At 44.0% G+C, this 19,947-nt stretch overlaps 1 protein-coding gene across 3 annotated transcripts in view; it reads left to right on the forward strand.

Annotated features, from left to right (window-relative positions):
* The window catches only part of ANKRD27 (ankyrin repeat domain 27), a 719,886-nt gene that overhangs the window by 94,581 nt on the left and 605,358 nt on the right, over positions 1-19,947 (forward strand). For all 3 annotated transcript variants that reach the window (XM_086945455.1, XM_086945456.1, XM_086945457.1), the window contains one exon: positions 6,084-6,240. In XM_086945455.1, the coding sequence (XP_086801581.1) occupies positions 6,084-6,240 (157 nt within the window). The remainder of the gene's footprint in view (positions 1-6,083; positions 6,241-19,947) is intronic.

A 19,947-nucleotide genomic window follows, 5' to 3' on the forward strand; every position in this document is an offset into this window, starting at 1 on the left:
AGCCAGTGTTTAACTCGTATCCCTTCATTTAGAAGTGTAGACCAGAGTTAAAGGAGTGAGTGTGTAATGTAAACTAACTGGAACAGAAATGCTGTTAGGAAACACAGAACTTCAAGGTCCAATACAGGGCCTTACAGAACAAGCATTGGCATAGCCAATGAGTCTCGCCTTTGGGACCTTATAAGTGTTAAGCCATGCAACAGTTGATGTTGTTGCACCAAGTCTATTGTGCTGCCTAACTAAATACACATAAGGCCCCAAAAGCGAGACCTAATGGCTATGCCAATGCTTGTTCTATGATTCCTTCCTTACTTTACTTAAATATGTGATGAAGGGTCAATCATTGGATCTGCCTATGCATTTGGATCTTTTTTTGCAAAGATTTGTAGAAACAGGCAAAATACTGGAATTAATCAGCCCATAAAAAATAAACCAGGCAGTTGTGGAAAACATTTTTCTTATGGTTACATTTAACTGCAGATTCCGCAAATTGTGGACATGATCAGGTGCCAGACTGGATCTGGAAAACTCAAAAGCAGTGCTCTTGCGCCAGTAGGTGGTGCTATACAACTCTACATTGACACCGTTCTACTAAGCAAGGGACGAGAAGAGCTGCATAAAAGCGCCACTAATACTTGCTGACTTCAGTTCCTTTCTTACTGCACCTTCAGACGAAGATGCAGAGCTCCGATCCTCTTTCTGTTCACTCTGTGAAGTGATTTATTCCTTCAAATTTTTCCAGTGTTAAGTGGAGCATGTTATCAGCAAGACTACAAGGGCTAAGCCTTGTAGGGACTGTCAGAAACAGATATCTGAGACTGACCCCACAAGATGTGTCTTTGGTTTTGGGGTCGGCGCATGACCCAAAGGCGTGTGACGACTGCACACAGATGAATCTTAAGGTCATCTGAGGACCGGTCCTTCTGCAGGTTGAAGTTGAGAGTGCACATTTGGGTATTGTCTAAGGTGCACCACTCCATTGATTCTATTTTGAAGTTGAGAGTGCAGACCAGCTCCCATTACTGAAGTTGTTCCCAAGCCAGATCATCTTCGTAGTCAAATTCTTTCGGTAAGTCCTAGAAAAAAATATAAGAAGCCCATAGAGAAATCTGTGCTTTCCTGCCACTCTTTTTCTGTGTCACCGAGCCTCCAGGTCTTGCTCCCTGTCTGCTGAGGAGCTGATTCCGTCCTTGTTCCTAATGCATCCCAGGTCCATCAGTGACATTGCAGGAGATCGATGCCTTTTAAGAGCCATGCTGCATATCTTTGACACTTTTCCGGAAGTTCACCTTAGGACCCTAAAAAGCTTCAGGGGCCTTCAGTCTGGTAACTGCCAATGTGTCTAGTATTGGCACTGCTTGTGCTATGTGAACTTGCTTTCTTTTCCACACCAGCGTCAGTGCCGACTTTGTGTTCAGCCCTGAAATCTGTGCAGGTGACACGGACCTTGACGGTGGAAGAGGGGCTGCAACTCATTGTGGTCTCCAAACCAAATTCACCTCAACCAAGTCTGCACCTGGGTCCCAATTTTTGACAGCCAATACTCAATACTTAGACTCAGATGCTATCCCTCTACCACACAGTCGCGCACAGACAATAAATAAAAACATTTTGACTTGGGCTCTGACTACAGCCAGCCATATGGAGATGTTAATGGAGGGGATAAGGAAGAGTTTGCCGCCCCACCCTTATGATGAAGCCAGGTGGTACATGGATCTACGGGATGGCAGTGGGTTAGCTACCTCATCCGATACTGGGTTGGTATAACACTCCTACAATTCACCCCATTCCCCTCACTATGGAGGTGAAAACAAATGTCCTTAGAGAGGTACTTTAGCTTGCCAAGGCACACCAGGGTGCATCAAAAATTCCCTCACTGAGTCACTATTGGGCAGTTGGGAAAACCATGTTTTGGCTTTCTGGTTAATCAAGAGATCACCCCCTCGCCATATACAGGCTCCAGGCGTCTACAACTTTTTAATTTTACATCCAACCCAGAGAATTTGGTGGTGCAGATGACCGCCAACAGTGTCAACTTGAACGCCTTTCCGATGACTTCTGACAAGAATCCAAACAGATGGAAATGTTTGAGAAGAGAATGTTCTCATCGGCCAGCCATGTCTTAAGGTGCCTGCTGCCTTCTTGGACGCTATCCCCACACACTTTGGGACATGGTTGGTGAGATTTTACCTGCAGCCCCAGAAAAAGTACGTGCTTCATTGACTCAAATCATTCAGGATGGCTGGCATGCAGCAAAATGTATCACAGCTTGGCCCTAGACAACAGTTATTGTCTAGGAAGGGCTAATGGGACAATCGTGGTGCTCAGGTGCCACGCGTGAAAACAGATCACAGGCTTCTCAGGAGACATCAAGGTATCCTTTATGGACTTGCCCTTCAACGGTACTCACCTGTTTGGTGAAAAGGCAGGTTCGATCCGGGAGCGTTTTAAGGAGAACAGAGCCACAGCAACATTTCCGCCAATCCCTCCAGCGGTTTTGGCCTTTTTGGAGCTAATGGCTTTGCTTAGTGGCAAACCTTGCCACCAGCACAACAGCCCTCCATGTCCTTTCAAGCTTAGAGCAGTGGGCCCAACAGACAACTACCACCAGGCCATCAGGGGCAATGTAACCCCAAGTCCCTGCCCTTCTGACAACTACCTAAAAACTTCGGTATTGCACATTTACTGGTACATAGCCATTCAATAGGAGGCAGAATCATCCACTTCCTTTGGAGGTGGCAGAGCATTACATCTGACAGTTTGGTCCTCTGAATTGTCTAATGGGGCTGTGTTCTGCCATTCCTTTACAACCTGATGCAGCTACCACCTACATCAAAGGAGCTTTTGGAGGACCATCTGTCTGTTTTGCACCAGAATTTGCAGGCACTTAGCCCAATGAGCCATAGAGGGAGTGCCTGGAAGTAGGAAGTGGTTATTAGTAATGCTACTTACTTGTGCCGAATAATGACGAAGGCAACATCCTGTTTTAGATCTTTGCCCTGTCAATGCCTTCCTCGGCAAGGCCTGGTCTTTCTGTCCTGGACATGATGGTGGTGTTGGACCTGCAGGACCCTATTTTCACATCACCATTCTACAGGTGCTACCGTCTGTTCAAGATGGGCCACAAGCATTTTAAATTTGCGATGCTTCTTTCCGACCTCACCATTGCCCCTCTGGAGTTAATAAAAGTGATGGGTTTGTCACTGCCGATCTGCAGTGGTCTGGGATAATAAGTCTCCCTTTACCTCGAAGACTATCTGTTGAAGGTGGGCTCACCACAGTCAGTTGCAGACCACCTCTAAACAATGGTGAACCTTTCAACCATCCTGCCAAAATCAAACCTGACTCCTTTGCAGAGACACAGTTTCATCGTACCCATCCTGGATACGGTGCGCTTTTGGGCCTTTCCTCTGGACCAAGGTGTTCAGGACATTCAAGCTATCATCTTGATGTTTCAGTCTCTGTCCGGGGTCTCAGTGAGTAAGGCTCTGAGACTTTTTGGCCTGCTTGACTTCTCTATTCTGCTTGTCGTGCATGCCTTTGGGACATTTTGGGAACTTCAGTGGGATCTGAAGTCTCCGTGGGCCCAGCACCAGGCAAATCTGTCTGATTCTATCCAGGTGTCCAATGAGACTGCAGAAGATCTGTAGTGGTGGCTGCTCTCCCACAGTTGGGCCAGTGGCAGATGCCCCTCCTTGTCACGCCATACCATAACATCATACCCAGTACTGATGGTGGGACCTGCTGCATCACTTCTGAGTTGGGGAGGCCTTCTCGGAGAGGTGGATATTGGAGGACTCCGCCTCCACATAAACCTGTTGAAGTCGTGGATGATACCCTTGGCATTGAAGGTCTTCCTGTCTACCATCAGGGGCAGGCTGGTTCAGGTTTTCATGGGAAAAACCACTGCTTTGTGGTACTGTAACAAGCAGGGTAGGTTTGGGTCTTGGGTTCTGCACCATGAGAAGCCACACCTCTGGATTTGGCAGAGCAGTCAGGGCATTTAGCTGGTGCAGTCTAAGTGATGGAATCTTTAAACAGGGCAGAGAAACTCATCTGCGTGTGCTTAGCTGATCACGACTGGGATTATACCTGGTGATGGCGCATAGCGTCTTCCAGCAGTCGGGTGATTCGTGGCTCCATCTTGCCACCAACCAGAATGCACATTTGTGCGTTGGAATTCCCAAGAAGGCTCTCCCTCGTAGACTCATTCTGCATGCAGTAGAGCATGGGACTCCTGTACGTCTACCCTCTGCTACATCTTCTGCATTGAATTTTGAAAAAGATCAAGAACAATTGGGCCTCAACTCAGTCTAGTGGCTCCGGATTGAGCTAGGAGACTATGGTACCCACAACTACTGGGCCGGAGCATCTGTCCTTCGATCAGCCTGCCATTTTGAGATGATCTTTGATCGCCGCAGAACGGCAGGGTTCTGCTTTCAGGCCTGCTCAACCTTCACCACCATGTGTGAACATTGAACAGTGACAGTTAATCTCCTTTGACCTCCCTCTCGAAGTTGTTGATGTTATCTTAGTAGCCAGGCACCCTTCTGCGAAATTTATGTATGCCAGATGCTGGGATAAATTTGTGGCTTGGTGCAGTACTTGCCAGATGGACCCATTGCAGGCAAAGCTGTTGGATATATTGTTTGTTTTGTCCTTGGCCTAGCAGGGCTGTGGGCATGGCTAATGGTTACGTTTCGGGCTGAACAGCCTTTTTTACGTTTACCAGGCCAACTGTCATGGTTTAAATCACTGGTTATGATGCATTTTATTAGAGGCTTGCTATACATGTTTCTGCCAAAGCCACTTTGTGTTGCCACAATGGAATTTCAATTTGGTCCTCGCTTTCCTCATGTGTACCCCTTTGGAAACAATGGAGTTTGCCATTGCGCTTTCTCATATTAAAATGGACTTGATGGTTGCGATAACATCAGCACACCATGGGAATGAGCTCCAGGCCCTCTCTGTACATTCTCCTTGTACCACCTTTTTTCCAGACAAATTGGATTTCAGGACTCGCACAGTGTTTCTACCAAAAGTCGTGGCACCCTTTCACTTCAGACAAGCAATAATTCCTCCGACCATCTTTGCTCAGCCTCATTCTTTGAAAGAAGAAAAGAGACTCCATTGTTTAAACATCAAAAGAGCGCTCAGCTTTTACATTGATCATACCAAGGAACATCCGGTGGAGGATCAGCTGTTTGTGGGGTTCCCTGGTGCAAGTAAGGGCAAGGTGGTGCAGAAGCAGACCATCTTGCAATGGATGGTTCTCTGTATTAAGATATTCTACTTCTTGTGTAAGAATCAGCCTCCAGAAGGTCTGAATGCTCATTCTACTAAGCTAAGGCTCCTACCACTGCATTGGCATGCAAACTGCCTGTCTTCGATATCGGTCAGGGTACTGCGTGGGCATCCTTGCAGAAGTTCCCAATGCACTACTGCTCTGACAAACAGGTACGTCAGAATGTTAATTTTGCCTGTTTGGTTCTATAGGACTTTTTAGTCTGAGCCATTCCACAGATCCAACTCCTTGGGAGGTACTAATTTGGTATCTAATCACAATGTGTGTAATCTGTGTTTAGAAGTATCCATAAGAAGAACAAGTTACTTATCTTCGGTAATGTTTTTTCTGATAAATACTCTAAGCAGATTCCTCACCGCCCTCCGACGTCCCCATTCTGTAGAGTTGTCTCCTTTCCATCTAAATGTCTGTGTTAAGGAATTTACACAGTGATTAAAGCAATTTGCTGATTAACTCCCTGATGGGTCATGAAAGAAACGGACGTGAGCGTGCATGGGTGGTGCTTGTATGTGGTTTCACACTTCATTTCCGGAGTGGAACAGCATCAAAGTGGAGTCGCACGGCATCACCAGCTGGCATGCAGGAGCACTTCTTTTGAGTTTTCTGGCTATAGTTTGGCTCCTTGGGAAATTCAAGGTGAGGAATCTGCTCTAATCCACCACTAAAAGTAATAACCAAAGATAGTAACTTGTTTTTTTTTTATTGCAGGTCACGTCTACATTTATAAGGAAAATAAATTCAGTTTTCATTTGTTCATATTGATTCTGTTGAATTTCAGGGACTTACAATACAAGGCAACCAGATCAAATTAGGTACTGGCTTTTCATGGGATCTCACTGTACCTGTCCTGTTTGAAGAAACCTTTTACAATGAAAAAGAAGAAAGTTTTAGCATATTATGTATAGACCGTCCACTAGAAAAAGATGAAAGTTCAGGTAAGTTAAAAAGAACTGCATATGCTTAGTTGTTGGGCAAATCACAGTGTTCTTTGTATGTTTGGTGGTTACGTTTAAACCTGGACTTAAGAAGAGAGTCAAGGAACATGATTTCATATTTGCTTGAAGACAACATTTACTGTTATGTGGGCTTTTAGATGTAATATTGTTAGTTAATGATTATTAACTGATGCCAATGTAAGTGTTGAACTTCTACCTTTCCTCCACTGCAAAGTAGTTTCTTCCACTGTAGTTGCCTATAGTAAATTACCTAACATCTGAATATGTAATATTTATTTTGCAAAGTGAATTTACTTGTATGTATTTCTACTGTTGCGCAAACCAGGATTACATTTAGCAACAGTCTCTCACGGATGGTAAGCTGTTTACACAGAAACAATTGTCCACAATTAACTATTCATTATTAAATGCAGTTTGTAATCTAATTGTACACGCAGCAAGTTGGGCTCAGGAGGCAAATTAAGTTAGGGAAGAACACACCAGGCCATTGACTCATTGTAGGGCTTTGGGTCTTCTGTAAGGAATTGGATTACTTGGGTTGGGCAACTGCCCAACTCTAGGCATAATCACAACTGTTGTCAGTTTGAACCCTCAAAGTAATTAAATTAACCAGAGCTCTACTCACTGATAGCTATGGCACAGAGCAGACCGGCTTTGCTTAGGACCATGTTTAATGTATTTATCACTGTTTTGGTACTGCATAAAGAGTCAAAACACCAAGCAATAAAAATCCCAAATCCAAATTAGAAAAAATAAACTTTAATGGATAAAATGTGAAAATTTGAAATCTTGAGTGAAAATAGCGCCAAAAAGTGAAAGCATAATGGTATTTTTTTTCAAAGAAAAGGAGGACCCCGCGCAGACTTGTAGGGGACTGGGGGGAAGAATGTTTAAAAGAAAGAAGTCCCAAAAGAATGGACAGTTAAGGATATGCCCAATTTCAATATGTACTTCTAAGGGTATATTTATTTATCTAAAAACAGCATGCCATCAATTGGGCGGGAAAGGCAAAGGTACAATGTGGTGTATTCAAATTATAACAGTATCGCAAAAAAGGGGCAATTATGGATTATCATAAATTACTTACACAATTCCTAATTATAATGATGATCATCACAATATATGTTTGGTAAAACTCTGTTTGGATTTATTCGTACAAAAAATTAATTCATCATTCAAAATCACAACATTAAAAACATCATATTATTCATTTTATTAAAAATTAAAGAATAAAAACGCAAAGAATCAAAAAGAGTCGACGCGGCGTTTCGGTTTTCTGTTAGTACACCTTCTTCAGGACTGATTCTTGTTCCAGATGGAGTTAATATCTCTACTGGAAAATGCTGATTGACAACATTTCTATGGGCTTTTAGATGATTGACCCGTCACAGGATGCTGTACTCGATTAGCAAAGTGCGATGTCTCTCCCTGGTAGAGAAGTTTTAACAACGTTCCTTTTTGTTGTCATCTGTCTCTATTGTTCAACATCAATATATGTCTCTGTAATTAGGATGTAGTCTTGCTGGATTTAGACTGCCAGGAGGAGCCACCGTTTTTGTAATCGTTGCTGTCGTTAACCATTCAAGCTAGGTAAAGGAGTTTTTACTAAAGTCTCGATGCCGCTTCCAATACGGTCCGCTTTCAATTGGGTCCGTTCTTAGTGGAGAACACTGTGACAAAATGGGGCTGGCCTCATCAATTTGTCATTACCCGCTGTCTTTACATCGGCCTCCCTGCTCCTATCTCCTGGCAGTCCGTTCTCTTTTCCTTCAGTTGGTGTGTGCCACCGACTGAAGGAACTCCATCTGGAACAAGAATCAGTCCTGAAGGTGTACTAACAGAAAACCGAAACGCCGCGTCGACTCTTTTTGATTCTTTGCGTTTTTATTCTTTAATTTTTAATAAAATGTATAATATGATGTTTTTAATGTTGTGATTTTGAATGATGAATTAATTTTTTGTACGAATAAATCCAAACAGAGTTTTACCAAACATATATTGTGATGATCATCATTATAATTAGGAATTGTGTCAGTAATTTATGATAATCCATATTTGCCCCTTTTTTGCGATACTGTTATAATTTGAATATACCACATTGTACCTTTGCCTTTCCCGCCCAATTGATGGCATGCTGTTTTTAGATAAATAAATATACCCTTAGGAGTACATATTGAAATTGGGCATATCCTTAACTGTCCATTCTTTTGGGACTTCTTTCTTTTAAACAAAGCATAATGGTAGTCACTGGTCGCAGTAGACTGGGACCTAGGCACAATTTGAGGCCGACTGTGCTGGAGCCCTGGCTGGATGATGTTGCATGGTTTACCTTGGTATTTAATCTGTGTTCTGAAAGTCAAAATCCTTCAGCATGGTAAGACAGCAGGCTGTGTCCGAGGATATCTTTGCAAAGGCAGATAGGCATTGGGTGAGGTACTGCTGAAACTGATGGTTTTGGTGGAAATAGCTCAGAGTGAGAGAAATTGAGATTATGTGGCCAGAAAAGACCACTCTACATTGGTATACTTTTGGCACCTTCGCACGGTCAGGATTTTTACCTTGGACTTGGGGCCTGATTTAGAACTCGGCTGACTGGTTAATAAGTCACAGCAGTGACTGATATCCCGTCCGCCCAAATATAAATCCCATAGGAAATAGTGGGATTTATATTTTGGCGGACGAGATTTCCGCCACCGTTGTGACGAAGTAACCTGTTGGATGAGTTCTAAGTCAGGCCCTTAGGCTCTTTTTTGGAGCTGAGAATCCTTCAGTAAGGCAAGGCTGCAGCTTTACCAATCGTTGACTTTCACAAGGCTGCATACCTTCCGGTCGAGGGTGTGTGGACTGGAATTTGCTACTGTGGAGATGCTTTGAGTGTGAGAAACCGGATTTCTTAGCCCAGTGAGGTCTCAGCTTGGTCTGATAGACTGTGGTGGTTTGTCCTTGTCCTCCTAATGTCGGGAAGTCCACCTTTAACAAGTTCCTGGTATGGAGGTAGGAGAAATCAAGGTGGGCAAAGCCAAGAGTCCATGGACCTCAGAAACAGCACTTGGAGGACAAGGCTGACTCCAGCAGGGGCTCCAGCAGGGCCCAGGTCAGGTACAGTTGGTACTGGGCAGCTGGAAACTTCAAGAAAAGGCCACTTGCAGATTTTAGTAGCCCTTTAGCCACACAGGAGGTCAGCCAACTGACCCTTGGAGTCTACTTCTTTGTCCTGTGTATAAGAAGGAGCAGGTCCTTCAGGTCACAGACAGCAGGTTTGAAGATACCACATTTATACCTGGCACTCACTGGTGACTAGGGGTGAATCCTGGCCCTTCTATAACCAACGAGTGAACCAAGTTCTCAGAGGTTACACTATCCACATCTGCAGCTGTTCTTTGTTTGCCGTATTGCATACAATCCCACAGTGCCCCTGATTCCCAAAATCCAACAGGGCAAATACTTCTTCTCTTGTGCAGAACCTATGTGCCTACTCACAGGTGTGGCCAGGATAATGAACAGTCCCATCCTCTATGATCACTTCAAGACAGTCCTTAAGATAGCTCTCCCCCATTTGGTTTGGTACCTGCCTGACTGGGAGGACAGAAGCTGGAGTCTTTCCAGGTGTCACCAAACATTTGCTTGTGTCAGGGGAGGCCCTTTGGAAGTGAATTAAGTTCCTAAGTATACCCACAATAGTTTTTCTGCCAGGGAAAGTAGACACCTCCAAACACCCAAGCCATGTCTCTGCTGTCAGCAGTTTTCACACCTCATCAGGGCTAATCACCCCCTGGACTACTGCTAAAGAGCAAATGTGGAGCTTCAAACATGTAAAAGGTAGCTTTGTAAAAGTTATCTTTCCTTGATATTTATTAAAAATCCAATTTTACTCGTAAGTTTGGCTTCTAATAAATATTAGAAAGTGTAGTTCAATCCTATCTCGAGCTGGTCTCAACTGACCTGCTGGCTCCACCTGAATTCTGGCAAGGCTGACTGAAACCTTAATCATTGTATGGATGAACTAGGTACCTTTTTGAGTGCAATATTCCAAACACCTACTCAACTGTGCAATCTAGAGTAGTAACACATGCTATATATTTAAAAAAGACATTTGAAAACAAGAGCTAGACACCGGAATGCATGAATAAAATGCATATGTGGCATGGTTTTGCAAACTGAATAAATGAGAAAGATATACAGCACAGCTCTGTAGACTGAATGAAATACAGATGTGGTGAGGGCCCGGCCTTCAAATTAATTGGATGAAATTCGCTTTAGCTAGGCATTGGAGTTCGAGTGAACAAATAAAACGCTTACAATGCAAACATCTGCTGACAGATGGAATGTTTAAATAACATTTTTGATCAGAATGAACAGCATTAAATAGCTAGCTTAGTTTGTGATACTTAAGTACATATAAATATATGAAATACATATAGAGCAAAGCTCTGAAAAGTGAGTGAATAAATACAATTCTTGTGTAGTAGTATGGTTCTACAAACCGACCCAAATACTGTACAGCACAGCACTGCATAAAGAGTATGAAAAAGTTGTATCTTTTTGAATTCATAGACTCAGTCAATGCATAGACTCCCTATTAAAAAGGGCACACCCGCCTATCCCAGTATTGTCCTTTAGCTCAAATCAGCACATAGAGCACTGTGATTGTCCCTTTTCAATGTATTAGTGATCTCAGCTAATTTATTCCAAACTTGTGCTTTAAATGCACTTTTGATTGAATCTTTTTCAAAATGTTCATAGGGCAGGGGAACCTCCTATCAAAACCTTATTATGAGGAAGGCTCCTCCCTTGCTGAAAATCATTTGTCTTTTCGAAGTACCAGTTGAGGATGTGGACGGAGCCAATGGATGGAGTGGGTGGAGCCAGAGAAAAGTAGGTGTGGCCTCCGAAAAAGATTTGAGCACCTGCACTTAAAATTTTACAAATTAAGCACTGGTGGTTGGCTAGTCCCCACCCTAGGAGTGCGCCTATATTGGCGTTGGCCTCCCCGACGGGGCGCTTGGAGTAACCTCAACATCGGATTAATGCCCGATTTTGTGTCTATTATGCAGAATTGTATTGCAGTAGGCTGCAGGCTGATGAAGCTGACATGCAAGAGTTCCTGGGGGACCTAGAATTGCCTAGCATAGAAGCGGAACAAGCCGACTCCCTTGGTCAGGATATCACACTGTCTGAGATTAGGTGCGCTATCAAGCAGATGGCGCGTAACAAGACGCCGGGTATGGACAGTTTGCCCATCGAGTTTTATTTGACCTATATCGATGTCCTAGCCCCTAGACTGCTGTTGATCTTTCGTGAGGCCAGGGAGTTGGGAGTTTTGCCGACCTCTGCTAGAGAGGCAGTGATTATCCCCCTACATAAACCGGGGAAGGCTCCTGAGGATCCCTCGGCGTATCGCCCATTGGCCATGATCACTACGGTTTATAAAATCTTGAGCCGTATACTGGCCACTCGACTCCTCCCGCATATGGGGCGTTTGATTCATCCGGATCAGGCTGGATATAGCCCCACCCGTAATACTGCTAGTAATGTACACCGCTTGCTACAAATTGTGGGTGTGACGTATGATGAGGAAAGGCTGGACGTGATCCTCTCAGTGGATGTTGCGAAAGCCTTTGACAGCCTGGAGTGGCCTTATCTGTTCTTTATTCTGAGGGCCTTTGGACTTGGGGAGGGTTATGTGAGATGGACGGAGATGTTGTATTCATGGGTAAGCGCTAGGGTGTAGGTCCGGGCGGTTGTCTCTTCGTCGTATCCAGTGGGGCGGGGTACTCGGCAGGGTTGCCCCCGGTCCCCGCTGTTATTTGCTCTTGCCATAGAGCCATTGGCTATTCGAGCCAGGTTAGGGAGGGCGTACCAGGGCCTGTGCCTCCGTGGCACCATACATTATATATCATTGTATGCTGATGATCTCTTGATGTTTTTGAGGGATGCAGAGGTTGCCCTGGAAGGGGCACGTGAGTTGCTTCATAGGTTTGGGGAAATTTCTGGCCTTTCAGTTAACTGGGATAAGACTTGTATTTTTCCGATTGCCCCAAAATGCGACCCGCCTGCTACTGCGCAGGGCATAACGTGGGAGCCCCGCTGTCTTCCCTACCTGGGGACGCATATATACCATTCCCAGGAAGACTTAGTGGATGGTAACATTGATAGGGCGCTGCAGGGACTTAAGAGTAGCATGCAGTTTTGGGGAACCTTGCCGCTCTCGGTGACGGGTCGTGTGGCCCTTTTGAAAATGGTGGCATTGCCCCGATTGCTCTATTATTTTCGAACCCTGTCGGTGTGGATTCCTGCGGTTTATTTTCAACAACTCCGGTCTATGGTTGGTGGTTTCATCTGGGGACACGGAAGGAGGAGAGTAGCACTTGATACGTTGGTGCGCCCGAGGGCAGAGTGGGGCCTTGCAGTGCCGGATTTTGAGTTGTATTATTTGGCGGCACAGTTCCAGGGTCTCAGCCAGGTGGTGGAGCTGGAATTCCAGGGGCCTGAGCGGGATGTTGAGCCGGATATCCCCCGTCACGTACTGTCGTTTGTGATTCTCCAGCAAAGACTATTTATGAGTTCCTTGTCTGTTGAGGAGCGTACTTTGCGGCTTTGTTGGCGGCGGTACCACCGTAGAGTTGGGATGCCTCTGTCATATGCTCCAGAAATACCACTAGGTATGTGTACTGCTCTCCCGCACGGGGGATTGGTCAGCGCTGGCTGAGTGGGAGTCGCTGGGCCTGCAGGTAGTGGGAGACCTGTACGAGGACGGCGCTTTGATGCCATATGGTGCGCTGCAAGAGATGTTCGGCCTCCCGCGGGGCCACTATTTACTCCATACGGCTCTGGTGGCTGCCATTCAAAAATATTGGGGAGGGGGCCTGTCCGTTACCTGCTTATACCGGCGAATGCTTGGGGAGGGCTTACCGCCACTGCGGAAAATACATGAACAGTGGGTGGCGGACATTGGTAAGGATATACCGGACACAGTCTGGCCGCAGTTAGTTAAAAGAGCTTGGAAGAGCACAAGAAATGCCAGATTCCAATTGGTTCACTTATTTATACTGCATAGGGCATACCTCACCCTGGCAAAGATTAACCAGTACTTTCATGTGGATACAGCACAGTGCCCCCGTTGTAAGTAAGTGAATGCAGACTTGGAGCATATGTTGTGGGGGGGGGACATCCTTTACAACAAAACTTTTACAACGCAGTGCTATTACAACGCAGGTTTTACAACGAAAACCATTACAACGCATTGCGCTGGGGGGCGCTCTAGGATAGGGAATAGATTTAATTTACTATCCAACACCTTCCCTAGTGTCCACGGGGACTGGAGTTGGAATAGTAAATTAAACTATTCACTATCCAGCACCCCAAAGCACTATGCGTTGTAAAGGTTTGCGTTGTAAAACTGGCGTTGTAACAGCATGCGTGGCAAAAGCATGCGTTGTAACGTCATACATCCGTTGTGGGGTTGTCCGCAATTAGGCACGTATTGGGAGGATGTAGTGGCGCTATTGTCTGATATTACAGAGCAGCAGACTAACCCAGACAAGGGTACCTGCTTATTGCATTGGTTCCCTCACACTAGCAAAACGAAAATAACTAGTACATTTCTAGATCTGGGATTGCTGCTGGCCAAGAGGGAGATCACGATCCATTGGAGGGCAACCAAGGGACCTAGGTTTGCCGGGTGGAAAGTAACGTTATTTAAATGGGCGGAGAGTGAGAGCGTGATTCACCTGCGGCAGGCCCAGAGATCCCACCATGATAGGGCACTGGAGGCGGTGCAGGCGTGGGAGGGACTGGTTGTGGATCTCAGGACTGCGGATGCGGACTTGAGTTCGGAATCAGGCGAACAAATTGGGAGTGGATCGGAGTGAGCGAGTGTGTCAATGGCTATAAATGGATGTGCGTGGGTCTGTCCCCCCCTAGCTTAGTCCTATTGTTGTGGATTGCTGGAAGAGTGGATGCCTGATTAATTAGTATTGTTCCCATGGATATTTGTGACCTGATAAGTTGTAGAGTTTGACAAGCCGGTGAGAGTAGGTGGGCTCTGGGTGGGTTGTTATGAGGGGGATAGGTTGATTTGGTAATATGTGGCCATGTGGTACAGGAATGTCTACAATGCAGTTGGGTTTCTGGTGCTGACTGCGACTATTGGGACTGTTTGGTTCTTGTCTGAAGATTTGTCCTTGTATATCCTGAACAGATCTGTTATCAATGTTGTCGCATGGACTCTGGGTTTTTCTTGTCTGTGCACTGTAGAAGATGCAAGTATTGATGTATAGTTGCGCCCCGCCATGCACTTCTTATGATGTTCACATATATAACATCACTCTTGACCTGTTATCATGGGGATGAGCCTTGCATTTACACTGTGTTAAGTTAGCATGAGCTTATTAGAAGTTTAAACACCATTTTTCCTTTCTGCTGCCTTTGCACATTGCACATATTATTATAAATGTTTAGAATCTAGCAGACTGTTTTGCTTCACACGAGAATAATATGTTTTCCTATAGTAGCAGCCTTGCTTGGTTATCTTTGTCTGAACAGTGAGTGCCGGGGCCTTCAAGCTTAGTTCAACACAGTGGTTGCTGTTCGGTCTGATCAGCGCACGTTCTAGACATAACATATATGCAGCTGTGGCCACCTCTGATTTTGGCTCATTTAATAATCCACTGCGCAGGCATGCTCACACACTTGGAGAACATTCGCATGCATAGAGCCGGTGTAGAAAATGATGTGATCCATTTCTACTAGGACCAGAGGTATGGGGCCGCCCTAGAGACCTTCTGTAGATCTAAAATAACCTACTAGCAAGGGAGGGTGATATCTAGGTGTAATCTAGCCTATTTCTATTTAGCATTTTAACATGCTTTCTCCCTTTTGTATTTTATGGAATAATAACTATGCTGATAATCTTGTTGCTTATAATATGTCTGCTTGTATTAGCTAAGACGCTGCGCCTGAGAACACGGCATTAGAAATAAATATTTCAAACTTGCACGTGTCCTCATTTACTCCCCGTTTTGGACTGGTATGAGAGTATAACGAAAGAGTGTTCATGTGTTCCACATTACCTGAGGTATTCAAAGTTCCATGTTCTGGGTTGTCTAATCATTGGGGGTATGGAAGAACCAACGAGACACTGATTGCTAGTCTGGTAGGGGATTTTGGCTACTAAGGTGAGTTTTGGTACACCCTATTTCACTGAGGTTCCAAGTCTCTATGCACAGTTTTGTGTATGAGCAGAATCCCTGCTACAATGTTCAGTGACATTATTGATGACTTCACTGATTACATCACTGATGACCTCTCAAATGGCATCACTGATCAAATTACTGATCACATCTTCTAACCTACTGCTGTTGAAAGTTGTCAATAAACAAATATAACTTTTCATATATGAAAGTAAATACTAAGTGATGCTGAATCATGTAAAGCATAAATTACCTTTCAGACACACAGGCCTCTTGGGTAAAAACGTTATGAATATCGGACCTCATGTGGGCAATCAACCAGACATGGGTGGGCAAGCATTTGCTGCACAGGATCCTCATCCTGTGGACAGTTCTTCAGCCTCATTTGGGGGCCAAACCCCTACTATGCCCATCTTTGCCCTGTACCAAACCTTTTACCGTTAACCATTCTTTTGTGGGCAAAGAACCAGACATGGATAGGAAAGCACATACCATGAACAGTCTTTGCCCTATGAGGAACCCCACCACGGAGAGCCCACTCCCTCCCTTTAGACACCCAAGTTCCCTTAGGTGGTGAAGGCCCTACTGCTCACAGTCTTCACCCTGTACCGAACACTTTGCTGAGAGCCAACCTCTTGAGGGCAATCAAGCAGTCATTGTGGGCAAGTGCCTGCTGTGTACAGTATTGGCTCCTTTGCACAGTCTCTGATGGAGTGCCCATTTCCTCCAGACAATCCAGGCCCCTTAGGACAGGAAGCACTCACCACGTACAACCTTCACCCTGTAGAAAAACCTTTACAGATAGCCGACCTCTTGTGGAGAGACCTGAGCTGACAAGTCACTGCTGCGTATAGTCTTTGCGCTGTGCGCAACAATTCACAGAGAGCGCACTCCTTTCACACACCCAAGACCCATTAGAAGACCAAGCATGTTGCTATAGCTTACACCCATTAGCATTAAAAACGCTACAAAACATTCCGTCTAGATGTACCTTGGGGTCTGGATGATGTTATCAGGGCTGTCATTTGAAATATCCTCAGTGGTGTAATTTGGGATGTCATCAGTGATTTCATCAATGATGTCATTAAACATATCATGAGTGATGTAATATGTGAGGTGATCAGCAGTGGAAGGTGGGGTGCAAGTTCTAGTTAGCTCAGTAAACTATTATTGTTGAATTTCGGTGTTTTTGTATTAAAATTATAAATCTTAATATTACAAGGCCAAGGTATATTGTCACGTAAACCTTTGTGTTGTACAAGTAAAATCTGAGCGTAACTATAATATTCCTGTAACCACTTCCCTGTAACCTTTGTTTTTTTACAGTGAATATATCGTGTGTGTGTATATGTGTAAATATGTATGTATATATATATATGTGTGTGCGTGTATGTATATGTATATATATATATATATGTATATATTCACTGAAAAAAACATAGGTTTCAGGCACGTTATAGTTAGAAATTAGCATTTAAAAAACCTTTACAAATTCACTGAAAAAACCATAGGTTTCAGGGACATTATAGTTAGTTGAACATTTCACTCGTACAGAACCATAGAATTTCCCCCGTTATAGTTAGTTCAGCTAACTATAACTCGCGCCCCCGCAATGCACTGCTGATGACGTCACATATTACATCATGCATGACATGGTCAGTGACATCACTGATGACCTCTCAAATGACATCATGATGGCGCACTGCTGCTCGGAGGATGAAGTCCACTTGTATCCTGAGGTCCTCTGAACTAAGACCTACCTTTTTGCCAAATGTTGTGTAATTCCGTTCAGCAGTTTGGGCTGTAGCTTAGTCTAAAGATTCCTATGGAAAATAACATGGGGAAAACACATTTTGGGACACCCCTTTTTTCTCAGACCCCGCTTGACCAATCACCCCAAAACTTTCAAGATAGGAGCTGACCGGAGCGCCCCACTAGTTTTGAAAATTTTGCGAAGATTCGTCAAACGACGCAAATGTTATTGGGAAAACAAAAAATGCTTTTCCTATGGAAACTAGGTCTCAACTATAACTACCTACTGGCGACCGCCAGTATGTGTGTATGTGTGTGTGTGTGTGTGTGTATATGTATATATATATATATATATATATATATATATATATATATATATATATCAATCCCTGCTACCTCTCGCCCGGAGCCCAGTCCTGGAAACCGCTGCGCAGGAAGAAGAGAGGAGACCTCAGGTGCAGGTGAGCATTAATTTTTATTTCCTCGAGGAGACGGCACACCTCAGCAAATATATATATATATATATATTTTGACGCTCAAACACGCAGCAAACACCACGCATAGACGATACTATGTGCTGCCCAATAATTTATTCAAGTCAGCCCTTCGGACGCGTTTCGCCAGACCCGCAGGCTTGATCATACATATATATTTTCCAATCCCACGAAGCGCACTGTCAGGTGTATTGGAGAAGCAGCTAAAGTTTATTTGTTTCTGTGTTATTATTTTTTTTGTAGGAAGAGCAAAAGTTTATTTGGTTCTGTAACGTGTTTCGATTGTTGGCACAGTCTTGTTCACGCAATGGCCACAAAAAGCAAGGTTTACATATCTGCATAATGAAAGGACTACACCTCGTAGTAAAGGACTACATGAGAAAAGGAAAAGAACTGAATAAACTTTTGCTGTTTCTACAATTCGCCTGAGAGTGCACTTCATGGGTTTGGTAGTAGTAAATTGAATGTCCAGCGTGTCCCGCTGGCGCAGTGCGACACCTCTCAAGGGCCCTGGGTCATGGAAGCGACATTCGCTTTTGTTGCAATATATATATGTATCTCACAACCATTGGCTGTCATCTCTGAGTATTTCTGAGTTGCATTTTTTTTTTATTCCCCCTGCCCCGTTATCCCCTCCCCCCTACCTCGGAGTGCTCCGCAGTGGGATTCGGTTTCAAGTGAGGAAATCTTTGTGCCATTAGTAAAAGGTACCTACAAGTTAATTATACATGTGGATACATTTTGAGTCTTGTGGCATAAACTGGTTGCTATTTTACTCCCCTACCAGTAGTAAAATACTTTATTTCGGCCATAGGGCACTGAAGTTTTACCGTAAAACAACTTAAAACAGTGCATTAACTTCGCAAAAACCGTACAACCATCTTGCACAAGAAAAGTTCATGGAGTACTCCACTATTGGCCTGAGTGCACAAAAGAGAATACACAACCCCAGACCATAGACCAAAACCTAAATTGGTCCACCATGTCTAGAGTCTCCCCTACAAACTTTGAATTATCGCTGGTGTGGTTTGAAAGCAGGAAAGTTGATGGTCCTATTGTAGCGTTCTGTTATTGTTCAAGGGACATGTAAGGGAATGCACTTGGTCAAGGGATAGAGGTAGTTGCAGTTGAGTACTAGTAACATTGTAAAATTACCAAAACCACCAAGCTACTTTATTACTCTAGAACTTTAATTCTGTTTTACTGAAGAGTACTACATCATCCTTTGGGACTATTTAGAGATATATTAGTTACCCACATGCAACAAAATGTTCGGTGTTCCCTCATTTCATGCAGGCAGGTCTGCTTTTGTGCATTTTGGTGTCAAGGGAGATGCAAAGGACTTCGAATACTAGATTAACTTTACAGGTAGAATACCAAATATGCGTTTAAGTGTTGAAGTAAATAAGCAAGCCATTTGATTTGATGTTTGATGGAGGAGCAGAATTAGAATGAGATCAACACAGACTCCGTGTTGCTGACTCTGTTAGAGAAACTTGCAATTTCTGGGTAGCTGTGTTGTTATTTACAAGGCTTAAATAGAGTTCTTAGGGCATAGTTCCAAAAGGAACAATTTAGAATAAATAAATAGCTTGGTATTTGTAAAGCGCAAACTAATCACCCGTAAGGGTCTGAAGACGCTGGGGGGCATCAGAATGGTGAGTGTAAGCTTGTTAGGACGGCCCTCACCATTAGCACCCTTTAGTTAGAATGAGTAGAGATGGGCACAGCTTGAAACAGGTACAAGCAACTGCAAAGCTGCGGACAAACATAAAAGGGTGAGTACCCACCTTGTTGGTCTGAGCACTAGTTACAGGCTCCACTTACAAAAGTATCTTCTCAGAATCAGAGTGTGTTCTCAGTTGTGTGGAAGCATAGATGTCCCCATTTGTACTGCTGCAGAGATATAGTTCTGTTTTTTTATGTTTTTAGTGATGTTAATGCACTCTTCTCTAAGGATTTGGGAGACATTTGAATACCCGTTTGCAAATTTTCTTCAGATGAAACATTTTTCAGAAAAATAAGAATTTAAGTTGTTACTGGGAGCTGAATATATAGAAATTGGTCTGCCAAGGAAATTACGGGTTTTGTAAAGTCTGAAAGAGCCTGAATTGGTGATGGCGGGTAGACTAGATTTATTTCAATTCAGTTTAAAATTTCCGTTTCCGTAAAATTTGCACCATATTGCTTGGTTTTATCTCTGAGTGAATGTTGTTTAATTTCAATCTATGATGAAATGAGAACTGCCG

This window comes from Lissotriton vulgaris, chromosome 12, assembly GCF_964263255.1.
Source record: "Lissotriton vulgaris chromosome 12, aLisVul1.2, whole genome shotgun sequence".
Taxonomy (NCBI): domain Eukaryota; kingdom Metazoa; phylum Chordata; class Amphibia; order Caudata; family Salamandridae; genus Lissotriton; species Lissotriton vulgaris.